Source organism: Micropterus salmoides, unplaced genomic scaffold (assembly GCF_014851395.1).
Source record: "Micropterus salmoides isolate LMB-PRFRI ecotype aquatic unplaced genomic scaffold, ASM1485139v1 Ms_hic_scaffold_10, whole genome shotgun sequence".
Lineage (NCBI taxonomy): Eukaryota > Metazoa > Chordata > Actinopteri > Centrarchiformes > Centrarchidae > Micropterus > Micropterus salmoides.
In genome coordinates, this window is record NW_024040041.1 from 28,692,820 (window position 1) to 28,716,260 (window position 23,441).

General features: G+C 39.2%; 2 protein-coding genes across 3 annotated transcripts in view; both read right to left on the reverse strand.

Annotated features, from left to right (window-relative positions):
• Positions 1–4,825: 4,825 nt before the first annotated feature.
• On the reverse strand, positions 4,826–15,966 carry LOC119894430. Of its 2 annotated transcripts, none has more exons than XR_005442921.1 (6): positions 15,574–15,966; positions 11,938–13,952; positions 9,937–10,030; positions 9,510–9,675; positions 7,343–7,414; positions 4,826–6,344 (listed from the first exon to the last, which is right to left on the reverse strand). XR_005442921.1 is itself a non-coding variant. In XM_038707180.1 (6 exons), exons 2-5 carry the CDS (start codon positions 13,948–13,950, stop codon positions 7,370–7,372), a joined length of 2,202 nt encoding a protein of 733 aa, XP_038563108.1. In that variant the 5' UTR covers positions 13,951–13,952; positions 15,574–15,966; the 3' UTR covers positions 4,826–6,344; positions 7,343–7,369. The 2 variants fall into 2 exon arrangements, 1 of the variants encoding a protein (XP_038563108.1); XM_038707180.1 differs by having other exon boundaries at positions 9,626–9,675.
• A 1,756-nt stretch (positions 15,967–17,722) lies between these two features.
• The window catches only part of LOC119894441 (myosin phosphatase Rho-interacting protein-like), a 29,761-nt gene continuing 24,042 nt past the window's right edge, over positions 17,723–23,441 (reverse strand). Inside the window, exons 18-23 of the mRNA XM_038707194.1 lie at positions 23,230–23,377; positions 23,001–23,118; positions 22,710–22,869; positions 21,147–21,248; positions 18,559–18,645; positions 17,723–18,460 (exon numbers count right to left, since the gene is read on the reverse strand). Of these exons, the coding sequence (XP_038563122.1) occupies positions 18,320–18,460; positions 18,559–18,645; positions 21,147–21,248; positions 22,710–22,869; positions 23,001–23,118; positions 23,230–23,377 (756 nt within the window). The 3' untranslated portion in view covers positions 17,723–18,319. The remainder of the gene's footprint in view (positions 18,461–18,558; positions 18,646–21,146; positions 21,249–22,709; positions 22,870–23,000; positions 23,119–23,229; positions 23,378–23,441) is intronic.

A 23,441-nucleotide genomic window follows, 5' to 3' on the forward strand; every position in this document is an offset into this window, starting at 1 on the left:
AGCTGTAAAACCACTGAGGCATGCTTCTGGCTCGGCCGTAATGAGCAGCGTCTGCCCCCAAAGCCTCGCTGGAAGTTGAATTACATAACACTTCCACCCAGGTAGGACTGAATCTGATTTAATGGTACAGTTAAAAATACAGATGAGTGACCAATTAAAGGAAAAACCAACATGACGCGGCTCAGTATGGAGTCAGGTCACCACGAACCTCCAGAACAGCTTCAGTGCTCTGTTGGAGGGATGAACACTATTTGTCCAAAAGATATTCAACCTTTATTTATTCAGGTAGTATCGCTGAGATCAAGATCTTTTCTGCAAGAGAATACAGCAGATAGAAATAAACACAAACATAGCCAGACATAACAAAAAGACGTCTAGCATCAGAGACATAGACACTAACTAGATTTGAAGAGGAAGGGTTACATTATATAATTTTATCTTATTATATCTTAACACCTTGGTCCAAACTCTTCCATAGGTGTGAAACTGGGTTCAGATCTGGTGACTGTAAAGGCCGTAGCATTTAATTCACATCATTTTTATCTACACCAAACTATTTATTACAGAAACATCTGCATTTGATGTGTTTCTCAACTCTTTTCTTCAGTTTTTTTCCTTTAATCTGTCCCCCATCTTTATATTTCTATACACCAACAGTACATCAGGCCAACTGAGGCTCAGAAACCCTCATTTCATATGCGGCAGAGCAAGAAATTCAAACTGACTGACTGCAGACGTGCACATCACACAGCATTTTATAGGCTGATAAAGAAAGAGACGGGTGAAATTATTCTTTCCAACCTCAGTCTGCCCAGATATAATAGTAAAGGAATAAAAGCTGCAGAGTGCAGCTGAGCTGGAGAGCAAATCATCAAGCAGCGCTGCATTTTCAGCAGAGCAATTACAGCTGAGCGCTGAACTCACTGATCCCAATGTTTCTCCCACCACCATGTTTACATATTCACCACTAGCAAGGCTGCAGAGAGGAGACGGTTTGGTGTTAAGATCTATCAAAGGACTCTACTGTGGTGTGCAAGTCCTTAAGTAAATTAATAAAAGACCCTTAAAATCTTTTCTTTAACAGCAAAACAATATATAGCTTGTCATAGTTTTTACCTTGACTTGTTTCAGAAGTCTGTTACAGAAAATGACACATTACTTCTGTTTGAGGTCTCAGCTGTAAAATATAATTAAATCAGCCAGAAAACTTCTGTAATTTAAGTCAAATTAGTTATGTAGTTATTTTAACGCAAGCCATGATCTTTTCCTAAACCTAACCAAGTAGTTTTGGTGCCTAAACCTAATCAAATTACGATGATTCACAACATTAACCACTAGTTTTATTTTGAAAGTCTCCCCAGATGTTGCATATTTATTCTTGTTAACTTGGACCACGGAAACCATGACTGCAGAGCCCTACACAGACAAAAACGACACTAAATTGTACCCAAGGCAATAAAAAGCGATGCCAAGGAGTCTTGACCGAGCGTCCACATGTGACGCCCTGGGATTAGAAACGGTTGGATTAAATACAGTGACAGTATTCATACGCAATATAGACTTTCTTTTCACAGCACTACCCTCCCAAACCCCCAAAAAGTATTTGGATTTTTATTTATTATTATTAACAGTTGGTCTAACAGATAATTGTTATATTAATATAATTTTTGATTACCGAAATAAATATATTTGTTAATACTTCATGGCCAATATGATGTACGAAATTTCTTAGTTGGTGTCATTGGGTTTTAATAATTTGCATTTATTATTGGCCTTTTTTGCACGTGCACACACTGGTCTGTGGCAATAAGACAACAAACAATACAAGTTCAGGTGGGAGAATTATTTTGGGGATTTTTTTTGTGTGTTTGGGTGTGAACAAAAAGGACTTTTAAGACCTTTGCTGGCTGCTGCAGCCCCAGAGAAAATGTTCAAGGAAACGTTCTTTCAAAGAAGAATATTTGACTTTGAAAACCATCCGTCTGAATTTATGTGGTTTAAATTCCCCTCCACGACATTTGCACAAGGTAATTTCAGAAACTTTGTTTAAGATTTTTGTTTTGGGTTCACAAGTTCAGACAATTCAAGAAAAGTGTTCAGTATTCAAAAAAACCTTTTGGATTCAAATATTAATAGAAAACTGAATAGGTGAAATTCAAGAAATCAAATCTGAAGATGAAAAATTCAAACTTTAACATCCGGGCTTCCAACAATAATCAATAAAGCTTGAATGAAACCGATCAAACCTATCAGGTTTAGGGCTGCAACTAAAGATTGCTTTCATTATGGATTACTCTGTCGGATCATTTTCTCGATTAATCAATGAGTTGTCTGGCCCATAAAATGTCGAAATACTGTGAAAAATGTCAATCTGTGTTTCCCAAACCCCAAGAGGACGTCCTCAAATCCATTTTGTGACCACAACCCAAAGATATTCAGTTTACTGTCATAGAGGAGTAAAGAAACCAGAAATATTCACAACAAAGAAGCTGGAATCAGATAATTTGTCTTAAAAAATAACTCAAACCGATTCACCGATTATCAAAATAGTTGCAAATTAATTAAATTGTTGACAACTGATGGATTAATAGACTGATCGTTGCAGCTCTAATCAGATTATCTTCAGTCGGTCATGTAATCGGAACAAAAAACATTTAAGATAAGTGATTTGTAATTCCAGAGAAATCCTATCTTTGCTTCCACATCTGTTTGAAGAGTGTGAAGACAGACAAGAACAAAACACACACATGCTCTCTTAGGCATCAGCATATTAAGTTAATTCAGGATTCACTGGGTCAGAAAAACATGTTTAAACATCACTGCTGATCTATGTGAGCTTACAAACATGATACTTTATGTTCTTTCTGTTCTGTATCTTCTGCTGAAGTTTTTTATATTACGCAACAAAACATGGCTCAGAGCAGAAAACATGTTTGACTTGTGTCAGTTTCAGCATTTTTTTCTGTGCTGAACCTCTTGCCAAAGCAGCGTAGCTGTGCTGCAGATATTTTGATCAGCATGTCAGTCCTAAAAGCAGAAATAAGCCTGCAGCCCGAGCGAGTAAAGATGGTGACGGTAAAGAGACAGACATTAAGAACTGAGCATAGGAAAGGAGGAGGACCAATTAAAATGACAAAAAAGAAAGGATAGGCAGTAAAAGAGCAGGAAAAAAAAAACAATGAGAGAGAGAGAAGGTTTCATTTGCAGCTGCAGGCGTAAACACTGTGATGAGATGAAGCACACCAGCTGCTGTGAAACTCAACATTGAGAAGATGCTGCCTGCCATGGTAACAGCATCCGTCTCTGGGTGCCTGGCAGTTTCAGCAGGTGAGCGCAGCGAGTCTATTCAATAAGGTGAAGGTGAGAAACACCTTCCACATGCCGGCCCGATAATCATGTGAGGGAGAAGAGCTGTGAAATGTTTCCACAGATAGATTCTCTGTCGCACGTGTTGGAACGAGGACAATTCAAAGTGGGGGTTGTGACTCAAAAAGCAGAGCTCGGTGTGAAAGTCTGTGTTGACTGAAAACACACAGATACTAACTGTTCTGCTTTAGTAACGCAGGAGCACGCTGCCCACGTGCTCAGCTGCTGGGCTGTGATAAAAACAAAAGCTAAAACAACTTGATATCTTTGTTTTTCAACCTGGACTCCCATGTTTTGTGACTATTTTGGACATTATCTTTTGAAATTGTTCCAGTAGATTGATATTAAAAGTGTCTGATAACATTATGATAACAGAGAGAGACCTATTCTTTATTTATTTATTTTTTTTAAAAGAGGAAGATCCTTTTAGTTTAACCAGAAACTCTCTCACTCTCTCTCGTCAAAGCCACCAGACTCCCTCGACAGAAACAGTAATTATACCTCTCTGGTCTACCATTGCCTCGATTGGTTAGTTTGTGTTATTGTGTGACTTTGGTGTTGTCACGCAATAACACAAACAATCAGAAACACAAAAGTAACACAAACAAACTAACTGACCCAGGAAAATCCCATGTTCTGCGAGGTGAAGTTGCTGTTTTTATCTATACAGTCTGGTGACTTTGATAAATAAATATCATTTTACCTCAAAGAACGCGGGAGTTGCTCGTCTACAGCTGCCTGAATCGGTTAGTTTTTTTTTTTTTTTAATCAATCAAACCAATATTCGTGAGTACTGTATATGTACTGCCTTGTCTTATAATTTTGAGTTTACCTTTCTTTATTTTTTGCACTTATTTCTGTCCTTTTGCTGCTACAACACCTGCATTTCTACTCTGGGGATCAATAAAGGTTGATCTTAGAGTGACGTATGTAATCTGTCATGAATCCTGAAGGCAATAATTCACATGAAATATTGTTTCACTGTCATACAACCCTACTTATCCTGAAAAGGAAAATGTGCAATAGGCAGCAAGCAATACAAAAACTCTGGCTGAAAGGGTTGATGTGAAACCTAGTGGTGTTTTCTACCATGTGATATGTTCCTGTATCAATCAGAACTGCATCTTAAAACCATGAAATGACAGGACAAACTGCATAAATTGTGCAATTTCCTTGAGAAAAGTAATTCCGCTTGTTTCAGGATGACAGTAAAATAGGTTAAACTGCACTGGAAACAAGTATTGTTAAGACAATACTTGTCAATTTGCCAAAAAATCCAGACACACTTTGTTCCTTGCAGCAAGAACATTTTGTTTCTGTGTAGGAGAAATAACAATCATGTATCCCAAGTTCTGCACAAACAACACTTATAAAGCTTTCTAATAGCTTTGGATAACAAACGGTGAGAAAAGTTCTGTGTTTCTGGATCGATGTGTTCATTTCAAGACAAAGACAAGAGTTCAGTTTTATCGACTTTTATTAAAACAACATTAATAATATTTTTATTCCTCAAATAATAAAAAGTGACATAAAAGCAAACTCTGACAATTTACTTAAAAACCCTCAATTTTTAAAAACAACTCCTGAACTGAAATACAAAAGCTCATACAAAGATGGACACTTCAAGCTGCACTAGGCGACTTCAGCTCTACATGGCTACCATATCTTAAAGGGTCAATTCACCCAAATCACAAAAACATTTTCCAACTTACTTCAGTGGTAGCACGTATCAAAGTAATCCAGTCATATATGTCTGTACGCTGCAAACAGCGATTGCTAATAGCTCATTCAGCGTACTTTTAATTGTGCTAATTTGCCAAAAATGTAAACAAATACAGGCTTTTTAGTCTGTGTTAGTCTCAAGCCGTAGCCCAGAGCTAACATACTGAATTCATGCCAACATTAGATTTCCTGTTTACATCCCCCCAGAAGCGCTCAAAATAAGGTACTGCAGTTCCAACAATGTTTATACTGAACAACAGTCCACAAAATATTCAATTTACAATGAGATGATACAGAGAACAGCAGCAAATCCTCTCATTTGAGAAACTGGGATTAGTTGAGTTGGGTTAAGTGATTTTGTTTTTTTGCGATTTTATTGAACTGACCCTTTAAAACTTTACATTTTCTGATTTCTGCTTGGCCACTAGACGTTGATGCATCTTTTTCTAAACTGAAATGAACTCTCGCTTCTGTTTAGGAGACATTTTGTTCTGTTTGTCAATCTTAAGTTTCTGCATCCTGTGAGCAGAGAAGCATCTAAACCCGACACCAGAAATAAATCTGCTTGAATGCGGCGATTGTACAGTTTGCGGTCTCACTTTAAGGGGGTCGGGATGTTCTCTGTAGCAGCCCTACTTTGTGAATTTCATATTTCTATATAATCTTAGTGCAGCTTTATATTACATTTAAATAATTTTAGTAAAAATGGAAGAACAAAGTCTACAAATAGACATAAATAATTAAAATTATACTATAAAGTGCATTGTAGCAAACATCAACTGTGCATGCAAATCAATGTAAATAAATTATGTTGGTTATGTGAAGATGAACAGTAATAGAAATAGAAAAGTAGTACAAAACCTGAAGAAAGAAAAGAAGTGTTCTTATATAAAGATATCATATACTATACAACAAATCAATAAAGCTCATTTAAACTCTAATATACCTATTATGTTCAATTAATAAACTGTATTTGTGAGTCTTCAAGAAGAGGAATAAATAGCCATACACACTCACAATCAGACACACACACACACACACACACACACACCCCATAGAAATACAACAAAACAAAGATGTGTCTTATAAAAATCCTTAAGTGGCCCCTGGTTGATCTGTCTGTGAGGTCGAGTGAAATCTCACCAGAAGGTCTGCCTTCTGCTCGAGCAAACACGCTCAAGTTAATTAGTGTTATAAAACTGCAGAGGTGAAATCAGGCAGATCACGTCGCACCCTGAGGAGATCTGTGGATCATTCTGGAAGAAAATGACATTAAATGACATTAAAAGAGGAAGAATCTCATTCTCATGCATTTATAGTTTTAGAATTATGAGTCGCGCTGCAGCCAAGAGTTAATTCTTATTGTAGATCAATCAATCTGCAGATTATTTTCTCCATCAATCGCTTGTTTAGTCGATAGCCTAAGAGGCACACCTGTGCAATACCCATGCTGTCTGATCAGCATCTTGAGATGCCACACCTGTGAGGTGGATGGATTATCTCGGCAAAGGAGAAGTGCTCACTGACACAGATTTTGACAGATTTGTGTATATTGTGCTTGTTTTTGCCACTCAAGATTGTTTTTACAAGTGTCTGACAACATTTTGGAAAGGATCCCTACAGAGAGAGACCTTTTTCAAATAGTAAAATCCTTTTTGTGTAACCAGAAAAATTCATTATTTCGCTCTTTTCAAAGCCCAACGAGTCCATAGATAAAAACAGCAATTATGCCTTGTGGAAAACAGGAGCTGTTGGTCTATCGCTGCCTCAGTCAGTTAGTTTGTTTGTGTTATTGTGTGACTTTGGTGTTTTAAAGGGTTAAAAAGATCAAAGTCACACAATAACACAAACTAAATGATCAAGGCAGCAGTAGACTAGAGAGTTAAAATTGCTATTTTTGCCAAGGGAGTCTGGTAGCTTTGAAGACTGATTCTGGTTAAACAAAAAGGATATAACTTTTTAAAAAAAGGTCTCTCATCTGTAGGGATCCTTTCCATAATGCTGGCAGACACTTGTAAGAACAATCTGAGCCTGTCATTTATATAATTTAGATTTTTTCTCCCTTTACTCAAACCAACTCATCGATTATCAAAATTAAAAATGAAATGTCTTGTTTTGTCTCACATTTGAGAAGCTGGAACCATCAAATAGTTGATATATTTGCTTGATGGTCAATTATTAATATAGTTACCTTTTAATTGTTGCTGCTACACAAACAAGCTACTAAAATTACCTTTATTTAAATATTACACACCTCCAGTGCCCCCAAATGTCTTCCGCGTCATCTCTTGTGTTGTTGTCTGGTGACACTCGTGAACGGTTTGTTCTGTTGGACACAAACACGCATCAGCGGGAAATGAGTAAACTCACCAAAATCATTTTTCCAGAGGAGTAGGGCCGAGCGAGTACACCATTTTCTGTAGCGGTACTCTGAGTGGGCGGGGCTTAACCAGGAAGTTATTAATTGCAGCCAGAAGTTACCATATTTATTATAAAACTACTTACAGAACAGCTTCAGAGCAATGTTGTTGTATTGTATAATATTTATAGTTTATTAGAAAACAGATATTGACACATTTTATGCTGATGATAGTTGGGGTCGACCAATAATACACACACACACACGCAGAGCTAGTTAGTGGAGATCAGTGTAGATACACAAGCTGACCATAAATATGCCTGTTACTGTAAGTAAGTGCAGAAAAACAAGCAGTAGTACTAGTAAAAGGTTGATACTGCATCAGTACAACAAGCAGAAACGTGCACAGAGCGATATTGTAATCTTTATTTTTTATGTTCCATTTGTTTCCAGCGAGATAGTGATTTTATAAAGTGACTTTGCTGCTATAAACTTTACTTTTGTTGCTGCTCTGAAAACAGTTAGTTACAATAAAATATTAATTTACCATTTATAAAGATTAAACAGACAATTAACTTTAATCGTGTTATTTTCAACAAAGTTTTGTGTTGGAGTTTGTGTTGACACAAAGTTTACAGCAAAATATCGGTTCCAAATATCGGTCTAATTGGTTACTAATAATCGGGATTGGCCCAGAAAATTCGGTCGATGCCTGGATGATGAATTAAAAATACATTATTTGTACCGGATACTCGTTTCACCAGAGTACTCGCTCAACCCTACAGACAACTCAGCAAAAAGTAGATCTGGTTATCTGCTTAATATCTGTGTGTACTGAATAAAGCACAATACTACTGCATACTACTACTACGCACTGGATACTAGGTACGATCAGGCTTTCAAATACAAGCGGAATTGGCACATTAAAAGTACAATATGAGGCCAGAAGTATGTGGACACTGGAACTTGAGATTGCTCAACATATCATTATAAAACCGTGTGGATTCCCTCTAACAGCCTCCACTCCTCTGGTTTCGGGCTTTGTACCAGATGTCGGAACCTGGCAGCAGAGATTTGCTCCCATTCAGCCACGTGAGCATTAGTCCAACACTGAAACACTGTCTAAAAGATCTCCGTCTGCTCTACTGCCCTACAGAAGCAGTGAAGCTGAGACAAAAGGTTTTAAAATGTTCAGGGCGGCCGGAAAACTGGGCAACAGATTAAAGTGTAATGCCCTCATTTAACATACTTTCAGGCTGATTATTATAATAACTGCTTTGGTGCCCACATAATACTTAAAAAATGTAAATACTGCACTGGATAATACAACAAACACAATGTCTCCATGCAAATGTGCCAGTTTTAGGGCTGCAGCTAACGATGATTTTAGTATTCAAAGCTTCTATAGATTATTTCAACGATTCATCGATGCGTCGTTTAAGAAGTACTTTTGCTTGGCGGCGGTGAACATCAATAAAAAAACATTAGTTTTCGTATCTGTCGTGTTTCAAATTAAATCAGATTTGACTCTCTAGATGTAACGTTACATTGTAGGACCCGCTAGTGTCGATAGCAGTATGAATAAGCTCGGACCTCATCGATTTTTGGGGTTTTGAGGAAATTTGCAACCGAATCCTTTTAGAACCGGGTATCGATCCCCATCCCTACCCGTGACTGTAACCAACAGTTTTTGTTTATTATGATTTCTGAGGCTTCAGTTATCCATTTGCCTTTTCAATAGCTAGCTAGATAACGCTAAGGCTAGTGACTGACAGCCAAAAGAGACGCAAAAAAAGGAAATCAGAATCTGGTGTGAACCCAAATCTGACCAAATATGTAGTTACTGTGTTTTGCCTTAAGATTAGGGGGTCCAGCCAAGACCATGAAAAACAGCCTCAGAACAAAAACTGATCAGGGTGTCCACATACTTTTGGCTATATAGGACACTTTGTCCTTTTCTCATTTGACCCTTTTTCCAGATTTTTTTCCAGAATATATACTGTATTTATATTTTTAACAAACATATCACCTTTCGCACACACTACTACAATTGCATACTAACATTTCATATACCCCCCATACAGTTGTTTGTATGCAGGATGTAGTAGTATTTGGAGACAGCATCCTAAAGGCTACGCTACTGACCCCCAGAGGCCGAGCAGCTCCTCACACCTTTACCTTGTGCTCTGGACATCTGATGGAGAAGTTGTCTTCAGTTAAGACACAGCCTGGAATAAATAAATAAAAAAAACACAAATGTACAAAATATCCTTGAAAGATTCGTCATGTCAGGCTGAGTGAGAGCGACAGCCTTCCCACGCCAAAATAATAAAGTGACTCAAGCTCTCACCCTTTGACAGATCTGTCACGTTAAAATCATTTTCACAGCCAGAGTTGGTGACAGCAGTTAAACACAAGATCAGAATAACTTTCCTCCACAGTTTCTGGGTGTTTCCCTTTACAGCCGACACACAAGTCTCATGCTGTACCTGACTGAACGGCACATCTGTAGTGATAGTTTCTGGGACAGCCCTTCTGGAAACATCCCATTATTGCACCCGTTTGTTGGCACACTGAACATTTCTGGAACGAGAAGCACACGGTGAGAAAAAAGCAAACATGCCGCCAACTTTCGTCACTGTATGTGATCCAGAATACTGTGAAAAAAAACCCTACCTAATTGATATTCAACAGAATTGTGCCTCACTGTTATGCATTATATCAGACAAAACTCGCTTATATGTGCATTGAAATAGTGTTTAATCATTTCTCCTGTCCGTATTGGCTCGGAAAAGATCTCCTCCTGATGCAATTCCAACGCAAGTGATCAGGTTGACATGTTTTAGTCCTTGTTTTGTGTAAAAATGCTTTTGAAAATTCAGCTGAAAGTAATAAAAGGCTTCAGCTGCTTAAATTAGTCAAATCACGACCGTCTCTATCAAAGTGACAGCCTTTTTGTTTTTATGTGAGTAATTAATAATCTTTGTGCTTTCACAAATGATGAAAAGGGAAATTTCAAGCTTAAAAAACTAACTTTGAAAGATAAGATAAATATTTTTGGGGTTTTCATTGTTTGTTTTCACAGCAGCAGGTGCATCGCATGTGGACGGAGGCGTGTTAATGGCGTAGCCTATTGAAGCAATCGAAATAGGGCTGCAACTCACACTTATTTTCATTATCGATGAATCTGTCGATCGTTTTCTCTATTAATCGATTAGTTGTCTGGTCTGTAAAATGTCAGAAAATGGAGATCAGTGTTTCCCAAAGCCCAAGATGACGACACTCAAATGTCTTGTTTTATCCACAATCCAAAGATATTCAGTTTATTCACATTTAAGAAGCTGTAATCAGAGAATCTGTCTTAAAAAAAATGACCTAAACTCATCGAATTAGCTTGGCAATTAATTTAATAGTTGACAACCACTCGATTAACTGACTAATCATTGCAGCTCTAGATCAAAACCAACGTGGTACCGTACTAAATCTACACGGGTGTGTTCACTGTTCACTGTTGCTTTACCCGGTCCGTGCTTGTAAAACATGCACCATGTCACGATAGAAGAACAATAGATAACTTCTCTCTCTGCAAAATGTTTAAACGGGTCATCAAATATTCTTTGGTTGATATACCTGGATGTTGATAAACACTGGTTTTGGACTATTGGTCATACAAAACATTTGAAGATGTCAAATAATGAGCAGATTAATCCTTAATGAAAAAAATCACCAGTTGCAGCCATAACGCTCTGTTGATTTGACTATTTCAGAGTATTCACCTTCAAATCACGGTGGATTTAGTCTCCCATCACTTACATTGGAAGCATAGACCTGTCATTTACACTGGGGACATGTCCCCACCCCTTTTTGAGAAGGCTGATTTTGTCCCCATCAAGGTTTTGTTAAAATGGTTCTGATAAATTGCTTGCAACAAGAAATATTAAATAACAAATGAGAATGCTTTGAGAAAGGTTTGTTTGCAAAATAAGAAACATGCAAAGCTATGTAAATATCTAAGAAACAAATATATAATATAAGAAAGCAACTTAAGCTAAAGAAAAAACAAGTTGCAGATTACTACATTACATAATATTTTTATATTTTGTTTTATTACCTTACACCTAAATTTTGTGTTTCCCTTTATATATACACACAAATTGATCTGGAAAATGTCTCCAGAATGCAGTAAATTATGTGTTTAAATCTCAAAATATTCTGGGGGAGGAACCCCAGACCCCCAAAATAATATATCACAATAGTGACTATTGATTCTAATATCTTCTTGTTTTGTTCACGTTTTGGGAGAAAGTTTGTCACCCTTGATTGGAAGGGATATTTTAAACGGCCAGTTTGGACAGGAGGACTGAGAGTAGTTATTTATGTTGATATACTGTGTATCTTTATAGGTAAACAAAACTCTTTGCACTCATAAAACAAGCTGATCGCTCGGTCCTAATGGTGCTTAAAAAGACCTTGTTCTTGTTCTCACTCACCGTTTCTTGTGCGAGCCGGGCCGCCTCCTCCAACCCGTACAGCTTCCCTCTGACCAGGAAGATGCCAGCGGACCAGATGCCGCAGTCCTCGTGGATCCAGCACTCGTCCAGATGAAGAGGCACCTTTGGGAGAGAGTGGTTGTCGTTCTCGAGCAAACCTTTGACGGCAGAGTCGTCGAAATCACCGCAACCATCCTCTGAGGAATTCACTGCATGTCGTTTGACGAGCAGCTGTTCTTCCTCTTTCTGCTCAGTCCTGCAGTTCTGCTGGTTGTGGTTCTGGCAGTCCACGGACGAGCTAATCGGATAGTACGGGCCGTGAAGGTCCCCGAGGCCCATGGCGTTGGCCGTCTGACCGCACAGGCAGCACAGCAGCGAGTCCTGACACTTGCTGTCCGAGCCAAAGCGGCCGAGCTGGAAACAGGACGTATGAGGGACAAACCCTGACAGAGACCTGGGCGCCGTCTGCTGGGGTCCTCTGCTGCTCCTCACTGTCGCCTCCTCCTCCTGATAGTTGACAACGGTGCACATCCTCTTCTCAATGTGAACAAATGGGCAAAAACTGCCTGATTTCTTGTCCTTTTTTTCCTCTTTTATGTTTGCATATTTAAGCTTGATTTCTGGCTCTCTGGGAGGAAACTGGGCAGAAGGTCTTTTCTGCGTTCGCCTTTTTTTCTTCCGTCTTGGGACGGTTTTTGTGTTTGATGATTTTTGACGCTGCCCTTGTGAGACTCTGCTGTTTTGTTTCTGTTCAGTTCTTCTTAACTTTTTAGTTTTACGAACAGTGAGGGGCTTCTTTCGTTTATGACTGATGCTTTTCGCGCGTGACACTTTGCGGCGAGACGGCTGCTCGTGCGACTCTCTCTGCGGCGACTTCCTGTCTGCCTGGACGTCCACACCAGACTCCTCTGAGTTACTGCTCACTCTTTGCGACACATTTGGGTGTGAGGCCGACTCGTCTAGATCTGAGCTGGACAACCTCCCCGCGTACTCCATCACATCGTCAGAATCACAACTTTCGTTATAAATACCCACCGCATCGTTTTTGGCTTGTCTCCTCAAACTGTGCCGAGACACGCTGCAGGTAAACTGAGGCGTTTCAGAGACAGGTTTCCTGATTCGGGTACTACGTCGTACTTTTCTGGGTGGATTTTTTTCCTCCTCACTCTGAGGGGGAGTTTCTCTCGCCAGACTCTTCTTACGAGAAAAACTTTTCTTACAGGGAAAGGTGTTGCTTTTCTTCTTTTTGTTAGTCACTGAAACTTCGATAACGTCGCTGTCGTCGCTTGAAACATCTACCAGAGATTCAGTGGGGTTGCTGTAAACAGCACTGAGGTCTGACAGGAGGACTACGGGCCGGGTATGATGTACAGGTATCTCCACCGAGCTGTCTGAGGAGTCTTCTGAGTACGAGCTGTCAGGACTGGGTGAGCTCAGAGGCTGAGGTAGGTGATAGCAACCTCTCCCTTCGTCCAGTGAGGACACAGCTGGGGACAGGGGCTCCACAATGTGCCTCACGCCGTCTTGGATGAAAGGACTGCATAAGAGTGGCTCCTTAGCTGAGGAGACGAGAAAAATAACATCAGAGCCGCTGTCGCTCTCCTCTCCACCGCTGCTTTCAGGAACCGGACCGCCGGTCTGGTCGGGCCCGCCGTAGAAACCTGGATGCCACAGGCTACCGTGGGCTCTTTCGCGGTACAGATCCAGCCCCGGAGCTAGCGTCGAATTCATGTAGCTGCTGAGAGACTCCGGACCCTGCTCCATGTCTCTACAGTGGACAGGTGCAACCGGTTCAGGATGCAGCTGCGTGGACAGTGAGTTGTAGGAGGACGCGGCTCTGGATCTGTACGAGGAGCTGATCTCCGTGCTGCAGCTCTGCGGGCGTCTGTGGTACCACTCGGGCTTCTTTGCCAGGTCCATGGCTTCAGTGTGGCTACGGGTGAGGGGGTTGACTGAGTAGCCCTTTGACAGGTCCATAGCCATGAGAGATGTATCCTGAGAGGACACTTCCATCACTGCAAAAAAACACACCAACATTACTGAGATGTAAAGTTTCTTACCGATCCTTCCCGTCAAAACTTCCCAGAGCCCAAAGTGATGCCTTCAAATGTCTTGCTTCATTCAAAAAAAGTCCCAAACCTGAAGATTTTCAGGTTACAGTGAATTATGACAAAGAAAAGCAGCAAATTCTGTCATTTGAAAAGCTAAAACCAAAGAATGTTTGGCAATGTTTTTATTTTTTACTATTTTTTGCTTGAAAAATTACCAAAAGGACAAACAGATTATCAAAATAGCTGCTGGTTCATTTTCTGTCAATCGACTTATCAAAAATTTCACCAAATTGAAAGAGATGCAGCCATGTTGTTGTTTGCAGTTGTTTTGTACTCGAACCAGAACTCTCTCTCTCTCTGACGGAGCTGAAAAACAAAACATCTGAAGATTTCACCTTAGTCTCTGGGAAGTTCTGGAGGGTCTTTTCCCGTCATTTAATAGACCGTACAATTAACAAAAATAATTGATAGAGAAAGCCCTGATTTTTGCTCCTTTGTGAAAGTTGAAGAACCCAGATGGTTAATAGTGTTTTTTTTTTCTGAGGCAGAAAACATTCAAAACTATTATGATAAAATTAAAAAAAAAAGATATGATTAGTAAATCTTTTTTCAGTCCCTTTTCCTCAACAAAATAAATATCTTGATAGAAAAATTACGTTCTAATTCATTCGTGATTCAAATGAATTAAATCAAACATTTGCTCTACATTGAAGCAAGACCCCCAAACTTAATAAAGACTTGCAGCCATGCGGGTGGTGATGGCGCATAGATAAGACGCATGCCTTTGGTGTGAGAGACCTGGGTTCAATTCCCACTGTGACCCATCCACCACTGTGTCCCTGAGCAAGACACTTAACCCCTAGTTGCTCCAGAGGCGTACGACCTCTGACATTTACAGCAGTTGTAAGTCGCTTTGGATAAAAGCGTCAGCTAAATGTAAATTTTAAAACTCTCAAACCACTGGATGGAGCTGAAACAAGTACACAATTATGGATCAATTTATTTTTATTAAAGTGACTGGTTTCAGCAATTCTTTCAAAGACATCTCCTTTGTCTCTGGGAAGTTGAGGTGGGTATTTTCCTGTCATTTAATAGACTGTACAATTAAATGATTAATGAAAATAATTGATAGATACAGATGGAGATCAAGAGTAGCTGGCTGACTCCTCTGAACATCTATATTTACTATTTATACCAAACACTATAAATAATATTATAGGGCCCCATTAAAAAAATCTATTTTGTTTATTTTAATTTATTTACTAATTTTGTTGCATTTTAAAGAAATGTTAGGGTAATCTCAGTATGCTGTTACATGAAGAGAAACATCTACAAAACATATGAGCAGACACTCGTTTATTTATATACAACTGTTATATATATTTTTTTTATTATATAAATATTATGTTAAGAATAACACGACATCTTTTTAACTGAGCTTTCCGATGAGAAACGTTAACAGGTAGGCCCGTTCAGTGAGTAATGTAAAAGGTAATGTCACCTACCTGTAAATAGTGATGTAGCTCTAACTCGCACGACAAGTGTTAAAAAGGTCTTTTAAAGTTACAGCTGATGGTGATCTTACCCCTGAGGTGGCAGCAGTTTGGATGGACGACCCCGGTCCTCACAGTGCGGGTGTTTTTAGGATGACTCTTCCCCTCACACAGGTCGGGTAGCTGGGTTAGCTAACACACCTCTGCAGGCCCATCATCAGGACTGGATGTAAACAAAAGCGGCGACAGCCCGAGTTCATGCTAGCTAGCTGGCTAAGCTAACGTTAGCACGCTACGCTCTTTCCAAACGTAGACGACACTCGCGGTAACGAGAGAAACACATTTCCGCTAAAGGTTTGTTAGCTGGGAATTTTCACATCCCCGTCGCTACTGTTACTGTTGTGTATTTAAAAGTTGTCATCGTGGACACCTTCCTTTCCTCTCAGCGTCAAGTCACACTGAAACAAACATGGTGACACCGGAAGAGAAGGACGCGCCTTTCAAAGTAAAAGCTTCATGAGGCTGGTTATGTTTTAGTTGTAAATATACTCCCATGTAAAAAAAAACAAACAGAACTCCAGTACAAGTAAAAGTACATAAATAATAATGTAATATGTCTGCTCAACACAAACCTGGAGTAATGCACACGTAGGCTAAATATCTGCCACATTGTTTTTTTCTTTTACACATTATTCTTTAATAACGTGCTTGTGTTTATTCCATATTTATATATTTTTTTACATTTATATATGTCAACTGCATGTTTGTCTATGTGTAGCACCAGTATTATCAGCAGCAAAGCTCTAATTCTGCAGTAAAATGTCCCTGTGCCTGATATATGTGAAGTTATTAGATTGTTAATACTGATCAATTAATGTTAGAGCAGGATTTTAATGCTGCCACTGCGAATTTACATACAGCTAGGTATGGTACAGTTAGGTTAGCCAATGTGCGTGTGTGATCAAAAAGGTCTGATCAAAAGTACATGTACTCAAAGGAGAGCGGGGCGAGTTGAGCCAGTTTTTACTTGAGGTGTCTTTAAAGCGAGGACGTGACAGTAATGTTTCCAACTAAAATATGTACATATATTTTAGGATGTGGTGCATCCCTGGGAATAATCAATTTGGATCTAAAATAAACTATATTCAAAATAGGGCTTTGAATGGACCCATTTTTGCACATTTTTGCACCTCTCTCACTGCTCTGTCCAAACCCACAATATGAGTTGAAGCCTGTCTGTCTTCCATTTATAGAAGCATGACATGATGGTTTCTGGTCTAATGATGCATAATGTCACATCATTTCAGTGATGCATAACAATGCAATGTAAAACTACAGTCAAATATCTGGCTCAACTTCCCTTTCTTCCCCCATCTCTTTTGCCTCAAATTACCCCATCCCTGCCATTTTAACAAAATTGTGTCATTCATCTGTTTAACAGTAAAGTCATGCTAACAGCATAGCCTCATATTTTAACTTCCTAAAGCACTAACACATTTTCTCAAACCTGTCTGTAATTGTTCAGACACAAGAATAAGGACTCCTTGAACATAAAAAAAAATCACTTTGAACAGCAAAAAAAAAACAAACGCACTTATCACTCATGGGCCTCTCTCCTATCACAGGGAGAGTAAAATGGATGACTAATCAAAAATGTGCGGTCACATGACCAATTTTGTCTATGGTTGCCAAGAAACAGGGGATCAACTTCCCCCCAGGCTCAAATCACCCCACTCTCCCCTACAGCACATAAGTACAAATGAGATGTACCACTTTACTTGAGTATTTTCTTTTCATGCCACTTTCTACTTCTACTCCACTACATTAGTAGGCCTATGTTAAGATGTTTATGGCTTATTAAGCTTTTATTCTTTTCACTGTTCATTAATTGTATCACTAAATTCTCTTTGACTGTCACAAATTGAAGCCTGTGTGCGACATGTAGGCTAATAAAACCTCGACAACCCCAAAACATGTCGTCAAATAGGATGTTTAGTTTGAAATATTCACTCTGAACATACCTGTGTTTTTCAGGTTAACTTGACGGTCTTCTTCCTCCAGAAACAGTGCTGAATAAGAGGAATTAACATTTATTTTGCTGCACATAGCAAAAAAAAACTGTTATTAGCTGTGGGTTTTTTAATCTTTTATGCACAAACTGACAAACAATAAAATGAGGCCACAAATTTCAACCTGGCAACCCCTGAGGAGACAACGCATAATGACAAGAGATAGTTTAGGTTTCATCTGACACTTTGACTTTTTATTAATAATACTGCAGTGAACACATATAAATTACAGCTGGTGTAATCTGCCAGTAAAGTTACCAGGCAGAAACGACTTTAATTTAAATTATTTAATTGATAAATACTTGAAAAATACTTGACCAGTTTAATGACACATACAGCAGAGGAGGATGAGGATGAAAACGTGCATCAGATGAAAGTATCACTTTAATAAAATGGTTGTACAGATACATATAAAAGTACACAAAATAACCAGTTGTTTGTTGTTGTTTTTTAAGATATTTGGTAAATACAAATATTAAAACTAAAAACTTTAGAATTTAATATAAATCACAGTCACAAATGTTAATAATTAGTCCAGACAGACATAATACACAAAAGACAGACAACATAATTATTTTTTTGAAACCAAAAATAAAAAGCTGTGTGAAGTGAGTTTGTGGATACATTTGTGGATTTATTTAAATAAGACTAAGAAGAATAAAAGGTGATGAAAGGAACTTATTTTTGTGTTTTAAACAAATTGTGGGTAAAATTAAAAGGATGTTACAGTGAAAACAAATGTAATGTGTTTTTTTTTAAAACTAATAATTCACAGTGAAGTCTGGTCCAGAGCGCGATGAGCCAGCCTCAGGTTTTCTCTCAGTCTGTCCACCTCTCTCTCAGTTTTGGCCCTCAGGACGCTCAGCTCGGTGTACATGTCCTTGCACTTCTTCGTGGCGTTCCTCTTGTCCTGTAACATGACACAGAGATCAGTTTGCTTCACTCACTTCCTCTCTTGGACTTCACACCATTCTTTATTTTTATAACTGCTGTTTGTGTGACTCTCACCTTTTGTGCCGACTGCAGTTCGTCCTTCAGAGACGTGATCTCCTGCTTCAGACACTGCACCTCAGACTCCTTCACTCGCAGCGTAATCTGAAAGAAAACCTTCAGATAATCAGATTCATCACACTGAAATGCCACATTTCAGCATTTTGAGATGATCGTGCACAGTGCTTGTGTCTTGGGTGACATCCAGAGGGTTAAACAACAGGCACACTTGATAAAATACAAATTAATACTTTCTGTAAACTGCTCCAGAAGCCCATAAAAGAAAATGAAACTGCAATAGAGGAGAGCATCCCACTCCCCATTCAGAGGTGGATTCCCTGTCTTCAGTTTTTATTGCAGACATACAGTATATAATTACTAACAATGAACACATGAGGGAGCCACATACTATTGAACTGATCCAGTAAACACATCATGACAGTGTTTTTTCTCTGAATTATTACATTTCTGTCCAGAGAACATATATTGTTCAAATGAAACTTAATCTTACATGTTTTCATTTTAAATATACAAAAATGGAAAATATTTATTTATTTTGTGTTATTTATCTGTGCTGGAAGAAGTACTCAGATATTTTACTTAAAGCTGGAGTAGGTGATTCTGGAGAAATCTAGTACCATGACAAATACCACGTAGAGCGAACAACGACAAAGCAAGTACTGTAACTAACGTTAGCTAAGTTGTGGGTTAGCAAACTGTGGCTACAGCTGGTGCTGCGAAGATCACATGTAGGGAGGACGAGAGAGTTTCCCAGATCCAGCACAGCAGCTCTGGACTGCAAGACTCACAACTCTCCTGCTACAACGTCACAACAACAGTATGTGTTGGTGAACTAGAAAGTAAGCTGAATGTCTGTGGGCAAGTCATTTAACGTCCGTCGACACACACAAATCATGGCGCATCATGAGCAATGTAAAATCCAGAGTCAAATTCCTTGTATGTGTACTCATAGGTGTCAAATAAAGCTGATTCTGATTATAAGTACAAGTCCTGTATTTACAGCCATATTTTTGGCCTCTTGGGTTGGTTGATCTGTTAAACTCCAACAGTTACGCCGTGACATGATCATGTGTGTAACTCCCATATCGCTCTCTTGTTGCTCAGGTTTTGGTCTCCACCACCTCCTGAGGGAAATATCTGGCTCTTTGGCTGCTAAATGCTCCACTATGTTCACCAGCTCCTCTTTAACTGTGTCTGTCTGCTGTTTGATGTTGAACAGGTAGTGTACAGTGGATTTTTACAGATTTTTACTGAGTGACCCAGAACAGTAAAGTTGCAGCCTGACGAATAAACAAAGAGCTGAAACTCAATATTAAGCTCTATAAAGCCCAGAAGCTGCAGCTTCAGATGATAATCCTCTATAGGTTCATTACTAAGAGCGACAACTTTTACATTGTCACATTATTTTCACTTTGTCATTTTAAACATTATTATAAAAATATCAATTATAGCAGGTATCAAAGTAAAAGTACTACATGAAGAAAATAAATTACAGTATTAGTTTACTATTACTGATGCCTTTATGTGAAAGCAGCTTTTTAATCTTGCAGTTGTTCGAGTTGGAGCTAGTTTTACCCGCTTTACAGCTAGATTGTTTAATTTACAAAACAGTGCATCACATTTTATTAACTGATCATATGTTTTAGTTGTAACATTTTAATTTGTAATATAACTAGTAACTAAAGCTATAAAATAAATGTAGAGGAGTAAGAAGTGCAATATTTCTGTTTTCCCTTTGTATAAAACATTTGTTACGGCTGCCGCTGGCTGCCTTGAAGTATATTAATTGTTGTGTTCCTATGAGTGAGTCATCCAAACCCAGCTGTGTGATTCCCTGTCGAGGATTGGTTCCTCTGGAGCTGAGACCACCTGCTTCCTGTTTGCTGTGCACTGGCGTCTGTGATTGGTGTGGCTGTGATCCGACTGAACCAACCAATCAGGACTCTTCAATCAACGCCAGCTGGACTATAAATTGCTTGTGTGTCCACAGTTTGGGCGACTGTGAGCCAGTGATCAGTTTGCCTTGCTGTTGGTTGCATACACTGTTAGTTTAGTGAGTATTTAGAGTGTTTATATTTCTTGATATTGTCTGTCTGAGTGGCTTCAGACAGTAGTTTTGAATCATTGTAAATCACAGCATGATATTGTGCACCAAGCATTGGGCACTCTTTTGTTTGGGTACTCTACGTTGCAGAATAACTGTTCGTTTGTATAGGTACTGACCTCCTTCTGTTCTTTAGTGTGTGTTTTTTGAGCTGAGTAACTGTCTCCAGACAAGACCCTCTTTGGTTTCATTTTGTGTATTTGTCAGCACCTATATAGCCTCTTTTTGCTTATGCGAGCTCATTAATTAAACCTTTGACTTTAACCGCAACATTTCAGTTGTCCTATTCCATCCATCACTTGTTGCTGCCCTACCTTACCAAGCTGGGTCGTAACACATTAAAGACTCTGGTTGGAAAACATTCAAAAGTCAGTCTGCTTTTATATTCAACATTTTCAAACAGTTCCCTCTCATTTCCATTTTAGCTGTTACCTTTCTGTTGCTGCACCTCCACACAGGAGTGAATGAAACGAAGACTTACCTCCATTTCATACACATCCATTCTCTGACTGAGCGGCAGGGCGTCCGGCTTTGCCAGAGAACACAGTCTGGTGATCTCTGCCGCGAGGTGACCGCTCAACTCCTGGACGAGTCAAAAACAAAACAACAATGAGGTTTCTTATGAAGAATATAAAGATACTAACTCTCTAAAGGTTAGTATACAATAACTATTTGCTATGTAAAGATATAGTGGAGGATCTGGGAATGTTTCCCCACATAAATTGTGTGTCAGCCCAGATACTATTTTCTTGCATTGTTAAATTTATAAGATAATTTTCCTGAAATGTGAAAGCATTGGTTTAGTTTAAACGGTGGAGGGAACAAATAAAGAGGAGGGTCAGGGGGTCCTCCCCCAGGAAAGCTTGAGCATTAAAGACTTAATTTCCTGCATTCTGGTGAATATTTCTGCACCAATTTATGGTTAATCTTCATTTATAAAGGGAAACACAATATTCAGGTGGTGACAATTAAAAATATTAGTATTTAACAGAATATAATGCAGTAAGGCTTTCAGGCATTCTGCAGCTATCGCTTTTAAATATGTTTTCTCCTGTAGATCAACTTTTCTAATTTAATAAAATCCCTGTTGAGTCAGTGCACATGCTCACTCAGCATTCCCTCCTCTTTTGAGTCTGTTTGAGGAAATAACCTCTTTTAATAGAACTACGTGAGACCTTTTCACCTCAATGATAAAAATAATAATAATTAATTAATTTTAATTCAGTTATAAACTCCTGGACTTTAGCTCCTCCTTTATAGCTCCAGTGTTTCGGCAGGTTTTCTGCTCATGCTCAAAACTTTCTGAATATCTCCCATAGTGTTCTCTGACATGTCCAGAAAAAATTTAATGAGATTTCATAATATTTTTAATTCTAACTGGCCTCTACTCTGCCGTGCATTACTTGGCTGATCCACTGGTATACAGCCTATCCCCTTTAGACCGTTTGACAGTTTGGGACAGCATGCTGCATGTGAAACCGAAAACCAACCAATAACACTTCCGCTCAGGCAGAAATCTCGCCACAAATCCACATGTTAACTTCAGCAGCTCCGATACAGTGCAGCTGACAGGCCAAAGCAGAGCAAGGCAGCGCTTCGGTTTTAAGATATTTATATTGCGAAACTCTGCTGGGCGGAGCTGATTTACACAAGTCGAAAGTCCCCTTACATTTTGCGCCCTAGGCGACAGCCTATGTCCCCTATTCGACGGGCCGGCCCAGCTGATCAGAGAATGACGTCGTGTGTTTCGTTCGGTTGTTTTGGTAGAAAGATTCATTGGCTGTTTCTTTTCTCATCTAACACGCCGTGAATAAAAGATTTTTTCAGCCAAACCAGAGTTGACTTGACCTTGAGTAAGAGCTTTGCATAAAACATAAAAGCGCCTATGTGTAATTTAAAGATGTTTGTCACCAGAAAAAACTGAGTGAATTTCAACCATGATTGTCTCGTTTTTCTACAAACAAAAACCTTCAGAATAATTTAAAGAAACTGAAATAATATAGAAATGGCAGAGTGTCTAAAGAGCGTGTATTGGAGCTCGCACCTGGTTTCTGGTCCTCAGGTCTTGGTTTTCCTGCTGGCACTGACACAAGGCCTTCCTCTCGGCATCCACAGCCTGGACAAGATGTCCGTTCTCCAGACACTTTAGAGAAAACTGCTGGGACAAAACCTGGAGCTCCCGCTGGTAGGAGGCCAGCTCCTCACTTCACACACAAAGATATTCAACACAAACTTTCATAAGAACACGTTGGCCAAACCCTTTTCTGATCAGCAAAAACAAAAATATAAATATATAAAGTTTGTTTGGATAATAGGAAATCAACAAAAGATGTACCTGTGTGTTCTGTATATGTCCTCCAGGTGTGTGTTTCCTGTGCTGCTCTCTGACCGACGTCTCTTCTGCACCTCCTTCTCCAGCTCCAGCCGGTGAGCGTTCATGATGGCTTCGATTGCTGAGAAGAGGAGACGAGATTTCGTTAGATTAACTGAGGATTATATACTGAAATATCAGGAGCAGAGAAGAAAATATGTTGCAGACACGGGCAATGAGAATCTTTCCTCACCAGTTGCAGTAGCAGCGCTCTCCTCCTCCAGCAGTCTGTCTCTCTCCACCAGGAGGCGCTCCACTTCCTGCTGGTGACAACGCTGTAGTTCCTCTACGACCTTCAGATGAGACGCCTCCATGGAAGCAAAGCCGCGCTCACACGTGGCCTTAAAAGAACAAGAGACATTCACATGAGTCCAATGGATTTAAGAGTTCAGTGTTTGTTCCAAA